General features: G+C 36.3%; 1 protein-coding gene across 1 annotated transcript; it reads left to right on the top strand.

Moving 5' to 3' along the window:
* The first annotated feature begins 1,528 nt into the window (after positions 1 to 1,528).
* On the top strand, positions 1,529 to 9,462 carry LOC133308593 (uncharacterized). The gene is made up of 5 exons (XM_061509232.1): positions 1,529 to 1,571; positions 4,153 to 4,355; positions 7,310 to 7,549; positions 7,686 to 7,890; positions 8,824 to 9,462. The coding sequence occupies exons 1-5, from the start codon at positions 1,529 to 1,531 to the stop codon at positions 8,925 to 8,927; spliced, it is 795 nt and encodes a 264-aa protein (XP_061365216.1). The 3' UTR covers positions 8,928 to 9,462.
* Positions 9,463 to 11,060: the final 1,598 nt, after the last annotated feature.

The raw sequence follows: 11,060 nt of genomic DNA, 5'->3' as shown, positions 1-11,060 counted from the left end.
TAACGTCTCCTTTAATTGCTTTATCTCATCCTCCCAATTACCAGTAATCACAATATCAGAATTAAATTTTGCTACTGGAGCAAAGGTTTCCTGGTGCCCTGTGTCTGAGTGAATCCTTTGGCCACAAGTCTTGCTTTATGGCGATTAATACTCCCATCTTCATTATATTTGATGGTAAAAATCCACTTACAGCCAACCACTGATTTTCCTTGTGGTAAGGTAACTATCTCCCAAGTGCCATTTTTTTTGAGTGCATGCAATTCATCCTGGATAGCAGAACACCATTCAGTAGTCTTAGATGCCTCAAAGTAGGATGTAGGAATGGTTTCCTTGTCAATGTTCTTGACTAGATGCTGCATCCTGGAGGAAAGATTAGCATAGGATATAAAATTACAGATGGAATGACTTGTACATGTCCTTACCCCCTTACGAATGGCGGTTTGGGAAAAATAAGGCTGATGTTCAAAAAAAGTGACATCTTTAGTAATGTAGAATCGATGTGTGGCTGGACTGAAGCATTTATACCCCTTCTGAGTAGGGGAATAGCCAAGAAAGATGCCCTTAAGAGCCCGAGGATCCAATTTACCACCTTGAGAGTTATGAATGAACACGGTGCAACCAAAAATTTTTGGTGGGAGATTTGGGGTTAAGGTCAATGAAGGGAATGCAGTGAGGAGTGTTTGGTAAGGTGAGGAGAAGTGTAATACCCGAGATGGCATGCGGTTGATAAGGTAAGTGGCTGTAAGAATAGCTTCCCCCCAATAATTTTTGGATGTATTTGAGGCAAAGAGTAGGCTACGAGCAACTTCAAGTAAATGGCGATTTTTTCTCTCAGATACACCGTTTTGTTGTGGGGTATTGACACAAGAGCTCTGGTGGATGATGCCATGGTCTTTTAGGTAAGCTGAAAGGTCCAAGTTAAAATAATCACGTGCATTGTCAGATCTAAGGGTAAGGATTTGGGTTTGAAATTGGGCAAGGATCATTTTGTGAAAGACTTTAAAGGTGGATGTGACTTCAGATTTATTGGCTAATAGGTACACCCATGTCATTCGAGTATGATCATCAATAAATGTGACAAACCAACGAGCACCCGTAAGGCTTTTAACAGTTGCAGGTCCCCACACATCACTGTGGATAATGGCAAATGGTTTAGAAGGAACATGCATTTGTAAGGGATAATGAGACCGAGTTTGTTTTGCAAGTTGACATATATCACATGAAGGAAAATTCGAATTCTCATTAAATAAAGAAGGGTACATCTTTTTCATATATTGAAAGTTTGGATGCCCTAATCTAAAATGCCATAAAAGAGCCTTATTCAAATTGCTAGTTGCTGCAAATGTGCTGTCTTGAGTCTTCATAACCGCGGCTGTGTAAAGTTGATATAAACCATTAGAGACCCTAGCACTGCCAATCGTCCTCCCCGATGCCAAATCCTGAAAAATACAATCAACGTGGGTAAATTTGACTGTGCACTTTAAATCCTTGGTCAATTTGGTAATAGAAATTAAATTGCAGGTAAGAGATGGAACGTAGAGAACTCCAGTTAAAGATATGGTTGACGATAGGTGAACAACACCAATTCCGTGAACCTTGGCTAAGCCTCCATTTGCTGTTTTTACTGATTTTGCCTCGAAAATGGGAAAGTATTCAGAAAGAAGAGAGGAATTACCAGTCATATGATCTGTAGCCCCAGAATCTACCATCCAGGAATCACATTTATCAAGATCGGATTGGAGAGCTGTATGGAATGTACCTGATTGATGACTATCAGATGAGGGATTAGATTTGTCCTTATTGCAATCTTGCAGCATGCGTTGTATGGCTATCACTTGTTCCCTTGTAAATGTATGGCCTTCGGATTTTGCTTGCGGAACATCTTCTACAACTGCAGCAACATGATTAAAGTCTCTGTTTTGTCTTGGCTTCCAATCAGCTGGCTTGCCATGGATTTTCCAGCATGTATCCCGAATATGCCCAGTTCTGTTGCAATGGTCACACCAGAGCTTACCATTTCGCCTAGGTCTGGAGTCTGCATTGTTGGGTCTAGAGACAAAGGCTGCTGCTTCCAAAGGTGCATCAACTTTTGGGATGCTATTGGTCAAAACTTTGCGGCTTTCTTCCCACTTTAATTCAGAAAAAACTTCTCGCAAGGATGGCAGAGGGCGAGTGGCCATGATGCGGCTGCGAGCTCCATCATAGATTGGATTGAGTCCCAAAAGAAGGTTGTAGGTGCGGTCTTGTTCAACAATTTTCTTATACTGAAGAGTATCGGCTGGAGTAGTCCATTCATGTTGATCATAAAGATCCAATTGTTGCCAGAATTTTAGGAGTGAATTATAATAGCTGGTGACATCCTTGTCCTCCTGTTTGAGATCACGAAGAATCCCCTTGATGTGAAACAAGGCAGCTGTGTTATCTTCCTTAGAGAAGGCTTCCTTCACGCCATCCCAAATTTCCTTGGCTGTGGAGCACAACATGTATGTTTCAGCTATTTCAGGCACCATGGAATTCAGCAACCAAGACATCACAAGGTTATTTTCAATGGACCACTTCTTGTATTGTGGATGACTGGTTTCCAGAGGAGCAGCATCACCCGTACCGGTGAGATGATCTCCCTTGCCACGGCCTCCAATGAACATACGAACGCTGCGTGACCACAACAAATAATTGTCTCCATTGAATCGATGACCAGTGATGACTAATGCTGGACTATCGTTGGTAATGACAGCTGCTGAGTTGTTGTTGGTTTGGTTTGATGCTGAAACATTGAGTGGGGTTGTTGTTGGAGTGGTATTTGTACCGGTGGTATTGGAAGAAGTAGTTTGGTAGGCTCTCATGGTGCCAAAGAGTGGCACATTGGTAGCCATGGGTGGATCAGTCCCTTAAAAATCAAGCTTTGATACCATATAGAAAGTTTGAATGATGGAACCAGTTTTTCCATTAAAACTAAAAGAAAAAAAAACGTACAATAAATAGACACCAGAAATATTCCAGTGCAACAAATCCCTATAATCAGGGAAAGAGATAAAACTAGAAAACTGAATCCTATTTTAACTAAACAGGAAAAATATCAGAAACAAACTAATCCTAGGAATTTAAATAACAAATAACGAAACAAACTCCTAAGATTAAGGAGGAAAAATAAAACATTCTAGATGCTGAAAACTAGGGATTGCAACAAAAACCAAATTTACGAAGTGCTAGCTAAAGTTGTACACTTGGCCCAAACACCCAAAAAAACAAACAAGCAATATTAACCAAATGATAGTAAGATATTTTGGAAGTTATTTTATTATGAAAAAAATATTTTTTTGGAGATCATAAAATCCCATAGGATATTTCGTCAACACTTATAGGATAAGAAAACCAACTCAATGATAATAATTCACTTTGGAATTGTCTGCCACTATATTGAACAAAAATCAAATACATAAATAAATAAGGACTCCCCTGTATAATTGCGTTTTAGGTTTCATGTGTTTCAATCTATTTTATCTCTGTGATTGCTAAACGATAATCACTGCCTGAGACAAAGACAAAAAAACTAAATTTAACTCTTCCATCTTACCAATATAAGAAACTCTTAACTGTACTAGCCATTGGGAAGTTACAAACTAGAACAAATCAGAAAGAAGAAAGAACCAGGAGGCAGCATCCCAGTTTTCCATTCTCCTATCTCGTTCTAGGATAGTCCCAATTGGGAGAGGATCAGAGGAATGAAATTGCTTCCCGTTCAAGATTAAACGCAGCATTTTGGTGCCCAAACTTTAATGGACAGATTGGTTATGCTGGTCCAACTCCAACGTATGATCCCCTTTACAAATGGCCTAAGATAGCCAGATAACCTTCCAGTCATGTACTGGAGTGGACGTCAACAACTTTATTAGTGTTGACCAGCAGTTTTATTCCATGCGAGTGTATATTTTGAGTAGATTTTGTTGGGGTGACTACTGATTAGAGGCATAAACTCGGGCCAGTTTATGATTGTACTCATGATTTTGACTACCATGCCTATAAGCATCATTAATCTCATTTGAATATCATGATATATTGCTAGACTTTACGCAATAATATAACCTTTATTATTTGTTGCTACTGGCCAACAATTTAATTTGCATGTGATGACTGTTGTACTTCTTGTGGTAGTGCAGGTACAGCTCAAGCCTTTAATGGACCAAGTCAGTTGGGTAAAAGACATGCCTGTTCCAGAATTTGGCAGTCTTCAAGCGTGGGAAGCTAGAGCTAGTGCTGCTGGGCGTGCAGCTAACGGAGATATCAATGCTGGTGATTCAAAAATTTCTCAGCTGGGATATAATGGAGCACCAATGCCTTACAGTGGAGATACTAAGGTAACATTCTCCTATTTTAAAGGAAGATATCATTTCTGGCATGTGAGAGAATCGGCAATCTTGCTCCATTCTTTTCTTTTTTCAATTTTCTTGTTGGTTCTCTTCCTCTCTTTGTTTTGGATGATATATTATCAGAAATGGATATTCTCATGTTAAATAAAATATGACATGGTCATGTGGGGAAATCACAACCACATAAAGGTAAATCAACGGTGATGATTTTGTAACTAACTATTTCGATATATTTTATCTCTCTTCCTTTATCATCATTCATCCACCTTTGTATGGTTATGATTCCCTCACATAACCATGTCATGTTTTATTTAACATGAGAGGATCCACTTCCATATATTATCCTCTTCATAGTTGTACATTCCCTCATTTCTCTCTAATAATATTTCTTATTTTACCCAAAAAAAAATCATGCTCTGAAATATAACCTAGAGATTCAAATTCATCAAAGTAATAATACATAAGTAGACAAAATAACTATCAGCACTATCCCTTTTTTTATAATAAAATATATCAGCATTATTTGATCACCAAATGCAAAGGAAAGTTATAATGGATCAAGGAATCACAGGTTGTTATGAACCTCAAAACAGAGTCTGAATTCTCATATTGAAAGAGCTGAGAAACAAAAAAACCACTCCCCATTAAACCCCGATTAGCGAGGGTGGGGTGAGGGCAATGTAAATTGGCTGGGCTGGGCTTTGGCCATCCTGGCCCAAGCTTACGTCAAAAAAAATTCAGCCGATCTAGCCTACTGGCCTATTAAAGGCTTTATTTGTAGGGCAAGCCCGGCCCATTTTCAGAAATAAGAAAGTCTGACATGGCCTACAGGCCTTGTAGGCCTCCCACTATATATACTAACATCAACATCAACATCAACAACACCTTTATCCTAAATTAATTGGGGTCGGTGGTAGATGAACCCACATGAAAGATACAAAACGGTTGAAAACAAGTAAAAAAATAAAATAAAATAAAAAATAAATAAATAAATAAATAAAAATACACAAATAAAATAGTAAAATAAAATAAAATGAAATAAAAATATATGTATATATAAATAAATAAAAGTAAAAAAGAAAGGGACAAGAAGAAGTGGGGGAAATGAAGGGGAAAAGGACTAAAAAAGGACCATCTGGAACATAGGAATAACAGCGAGTCTAACCCTCCACCATACTTATAGCTTTTCTCCATTCCTTTCTAAGACATACTGTCCGCCAATCTATATCCCACTCCATTAAATCTTGTTTTACTACTTTCTCCCAAGTAAGCTTCGGCCTACCTCTGCCTCTTTTTGTGTTTAGCTCTTGGTAACAAACTTCTGTTCTTACAGGAGCATCCATGGGTCTTCTCATCACGTGCCCAAACCACCTCAATCTATGTTCTCTCATCTTCTCGGCTACCGGTACTACTCCGACCTTTCGTCGAATATCTTCATTTCTTATCTTATCCATCCTTGTGTACCCACACATCCACCTTAACATCCTCATCTCTGCTACTCCCATCTTATGCTCATGTTGCCTATGTGCTGGCCAGCATTCCGCTCCATATAGCATTGCCGGTCGTACTGCCGTTTTATAGAATTTTCCTTTTAACTTCAGGGGAATTTTGCGGTCACACAGAAATGCAGATGCACTACGCCATTTCATCCACCCTGCTCTGATTCTGTGATTTACATCCTCATCAATCTCTCCACTATATATACTAAGCAAAAAAATAATTGTATAGAGCAAAGAAAGTTCTATTCATGCATGCACTAGTACTTCTCATAAGAAAAAAATGACAAACAAGAAAGAGTCAACATAATACCTCAGCTCTAGAATGTATATCATAGAGGAATAAAGTCAAAGAAATGAGAAAAATAAAGAAAATACAATTACTGGATGCTGAAATAAAGTCTACAAGAGAATGTCATTCATCTAAAAATCTTTAAACCACCATCAAGACAAGGAAAAGAAGAGTAATATTGAAAGATCTTCATCAGTAACATCATAATCCAGCAAGGTACCCATTGCTCCATGGTATTAAGCTGCAACAACATGTAAAATTTGGAGACATTAGACAAGTTTTCCTTTCATAAAATAAAATAGCACAAAAAGTAAGAGATATTGGTATTTGGTACTTTGTGTCTTTGTCACATAAAATAAATATTATTTTATTATTTTATTTTAATAAATTAAATAGGCCAGCCTACAAGGCTGTAGGCCGGGCTTGACAAAATTGGCCTATGGCCTATTTATTAAAAAAGTTTTTTTATAAGCCTAAGCCTACTCTACTTTTCTGAAAGGCTGGGCCTGGGCTGGGCTCAATGTAGGCCAGGCCGTAGGCTGGGCTGGGCCAGCCGAGCCCATTTACACCCCTAAGGGCAATCCTTGTGCACAGCCTTACCTTTACATAATTGCAAATAGTTTGTTTCCTGGATTCGAACCCATGACCTTTCAGTCACAAAGCAACAACTTTACCACTGTGCCGGTTCGCCCTCTTTAAAGAGTTGAGAATAGAGAAGAGAAAATGAAAAAGAATACTTCTGTATTGATTTACATAATCACAAAAAAAAAGAACAGAAGAGAGAGTCCTCCTTCCGATGGTTTCCCTTTTTCCAACCAACCACTGCTCTGTTTACAAACTAGAGCATGCCGTAAATTGGCATGACATGAATGTAAATAGGATTTGTGTTTGTGAGGTGGTAACTTGGAAGTCCGTGTCTCCAGTGTATCATGAAAATACTTGCCAACTTGCTTGATTATCTTGGTTCAATGTCTGTTTTTCTTTCTCCCTATTTTCTGTTGCAAGTGACTAGTGAATGAATACGAAGGACGGTGCTTGTGTTGCTTTCAAGTTATATTATAATGAATCTTCTATGCAGCTTTAAATTTTAGCATTGGGCATATTCACCTTACAAAGTTGTTAATGTGAAGTTGTCTATCGATGGATGTGGACAGGTTGTTGTTGACTTCAATGGTACCGAGGTTAAAGGAGAGGGTGTTAAGTCTGAAAATGAAAGTGCATCTTTAAAGGTTTTGCCTCCATGGATGATTACATCAGGGATGAATCTTACAAAGGAACAACGTGGAGAGGTGAAGCAGGAGACAAAGATGGATGGGACTTCAGCTTCTGCAGCAACACAATACACGGATGACAAGAAGTCAATGGTTGAGCATGATGATAATAAAAATATACAGGTTCGTAAAATAAGATGAACTGTTAGTTTCTTTATGTTTTGATTCTTTTTGTTGAGTTCCTTTCCCCTGCCTTCCAATGGCATGAGAAAGTTTTTGTTCACTAAAGATTTTTCTTTTTCCTTTTGTGTTTTTATAGGATGAATATATTAAGGCTTATTATGCTGCTTTTCTTAAGCAACAACATGAAATGGAAGAAGCTGCAAAAAATCAATTGTCAAATACACATGCAGCAGATGATCCTTCTAGCAGTACTTCCAATCGTCAAGTTGGCATGAAATCAAAACGCGAGGATGATGAGGAAGATGATGATGGTACTGAGTGGGCGGAGGCTCCAATTGGAGGTACACTATTTTTTGAATGTGTTTAGTCTGAAGTTTGGGTTCTTAAAGTTTAAATCTTTCATCCCTGCATATATGATTGCTGATGTTTGCAAATCTATGTTTGATGTCCCCTCTCCCCACTAAAAAATTGAAATATAAAGATGTCATAAATTTTAAACATTAATGTGATTACTAATCATAGTTATCAATCTTGGATAGCTCGCAGAGAGGATTTGAGTACGTACCATTCCAAACATGTTTTAAGAAATCTTTTAAAATCTCCTATCTCCAATGTTCAAGAATTGCATAGGAGGTATTTTGTCTTTTGAAATTTTCACATAGAAGAGCAGGAGGAGAGAGAGAGAGAGAGAAGGGGGGGGGGGGGGGGGGGGGTCGTTGTTCCCATACTTGGTGTGAAATTGATTTTCAGTACCTTTTTGGAATGCGGAACTAAAATATGAATCTTCACTATACCTTTTAAGAAATCTTTTAAAATCTTCAATGCTAAAAGAATTGCATAGGAAGCATTTGTCTTTTGAAAATTTCACATAGGGGACTTCATTGTAATTTCAAAAATTAAAAGGGGGATTTTCATAAGCTTTGTAGAACTCAATAAATGGAAGTGTATTTTACTTGAAACTAATTATAATATATTCCTGACTTCCTCTTCCTGGCCACCTCAGCCTCAGGAAACCTTATATATGAGAACTAGATGTAGGAGCTTGTTTATTATTATTGATCTGAAAAGTATTTTTTTTCAGAGTTGACTGTCATCAGAAGTATTAAAAAAAAATTAAAAATTTCTTTGTATGTTGTGTTAATATTGACGTGGTCCCCTTCTGAATTTTCCTTTTTTAGTTAGTAACTCTTTTCCTCCTTTTTTTAGTTTCTTTTTCCTTTGGTTGATAATGTTATTTGTGTCCGCTCATTTATGCTCTGGGTGTATTTGTAAAGGCAATGGAAATGAAGGTTACAAGGTCAATGACTTGAATGTTCAAGCTGATGATGTTCCACCAGATGATGAGGAGGAGGACGACGTTGACTGGGAGGAAGGTTAATGAAAAAAATTATCTGATCAGTGTGAATGTAATGGCTTATTGTAATCTGCAAGGGCAAGTGCTCATATTATAATTCTGCTCCAAATTATGTACCTCAAGACCGGAGGTAACTGCTCATTATATTATTGGTTGTGCATGTTGCTGTGGTGATGCGTCCGTTGTTTAAGAGAAGGTGCGCAGTTGACTTTGAGTTGTTTATCATCATATTTTGGATGACCAACAACTATACTTTTAAACTTCGCATGTTATGACCGTCCAATGATAGTGCCTCTAGCTTCATTTCATTATGATCACATTACTATTTACCAGTGGATACATAGATTTGTGAATAGTGGGCCATCCCAATGTTTTACCTGTGGTGCTGCGCACACCAATGAAGAAAATTGTGAGCCGTGAATTATATCTACCTGTTCCATTCCCGACAAAGCCCTTCTTTTAGCAAAGTCCATCCAAGTTGTTGTTCATTTCCGGAAGATATACAAAAGGTTTAAAGTGAGGTGTGCAGTTTGTTCATTGTTGGCTCGCATCTTCAATTAAAGTCAAAACTTGATATCTCATGAAATTGGATTTAATAATTTATTTATTTAATGTTACTAAATAGTTTTGGAATTAATGTTTCGATAGGATATAATTTTATCTCTTATAATATATTAAAATATGTGGTTCCTATGTAAGGCCATGTAAAGAAAAGAGAAAGAAAAGAAAAATATAGGTCTAACATATTTTTATGTATGGGTCTAACATATTTTTATGTGTGTATAAAAAATAAAATTTATCTCCTATAACATGAGAAACATTAATTTCAATATTTTTAGGAATTAATAATTTTCATCTTATAGGAGATAATTTTATCTTTTACATACAGATAAAAGTGTGATAGATTCATGTTGGTTCATATTAGAAGAGAGAAAAAAAATATGGGTCCCACGTTGTAAAAGATAAAATTACTTTATATAATATAAGAAACATTAATTTCATATTTTTATCATCATATTATTTATAATACTAAGTTTATTTTAAAAAAATATTGATAAATAATTTGTAAGAGATCATAATTTTAAAAACTTGCATGATCATTTAAAATAAAATTAATGCATCTAATTTGATCACCATTTTTTTTGAGTTGATTTACTTATATTATACTAGCTCGCAAGCATTCGAATGCTACGATGCTGTATTCGTTTATTTAAAAGGATCAAGATGTAAACTTTCGTGCATTTAACTCTTAAGCCGTGAAAAATAGAGGTCAAAATGTGTATGTATTATATGGAGGTAACATGTTTCGTTTACTCAATCATAAGAGAAAGCCGGCAACATATTCTGCGACTCACATGCCTCAAGCCCTTTGGAAGGGATTTGACAATTTTATCAATTCATTTATCAACGTAAATCCAAATAAGTAATATATTTGAAAGAGTACATGTACAGGTGAAAGAGTCTAATTGAAGGAAGTGTTTTCAGCTCTTCTATGCAACTTTAGCGTATTCCAACGTGTATATATATAATATGAACTATGGAGTACAGACGTGTGGATTGGTACAATATGGTTTACGTGATTATTATAATGAAATGTAAAGTATTGATGAAGCGGATCTGAATATTTAATGCCAGCTCGTTTGAACTGACGGTATTGAGTCTATTGACCAGTGACATAGTTAATAGTCATATATATTATACTCAAAAATAGAAAAGGTAAAAAGGGAAGAAAATACATGAGATAGTATATGTTTTCTTTATTTAAAATTAAATGTCGGTCAATACTGGAAAATAAAAATAAAAATCGGAGTCAAAATAATCTCGTAAGTCTTTTCTCTCATTTTGCCGACTATACTGCACGTTGCCATAACGTGCGTTCAGATGAAGGTTATTTTCAAAGAATATAAATTTATTCTAGGAAGATGAAAAAAGAAATAGAAGGAGGATATCAAGTTAAATGAATTTGGGCAACTTTTATTCCATTCTTGTTTTCTTTTTTTTAAAAATCCCTAAATTATTTTAAAATTATGTACAGAATATAAATATATAAAATTTATTTAATAAATTTTGTTTTTGAAAATAAGTTTTAAAAATTTGATGATACTTTAACGGGACGGTGACGATGTAAGTGATGGTTTGAAGTAAAAATGCAGAATT

Source organism: Gastrolobium bilobum, unplaced genomic scaffold (assembly GCF_033153095.1).
Source record: "Gastrolobium bilobum isolate Gb01-03AN ecotype WA unplaced genomic scaffold, APGP_CSIRO_Gbil_v1 utg18308, whole genome shotgun sequence".
NCBI classification, from domain to species: Eukaryota; Viridiplantae; Streptophyta; class Magnoliopsida; order Fabales; family Fabaceae; genus Gastrolobium; species Gastrolobium bilobum.
This window is presented reverse-complemented; position numbering and strand designations above follow the sequence as displayed.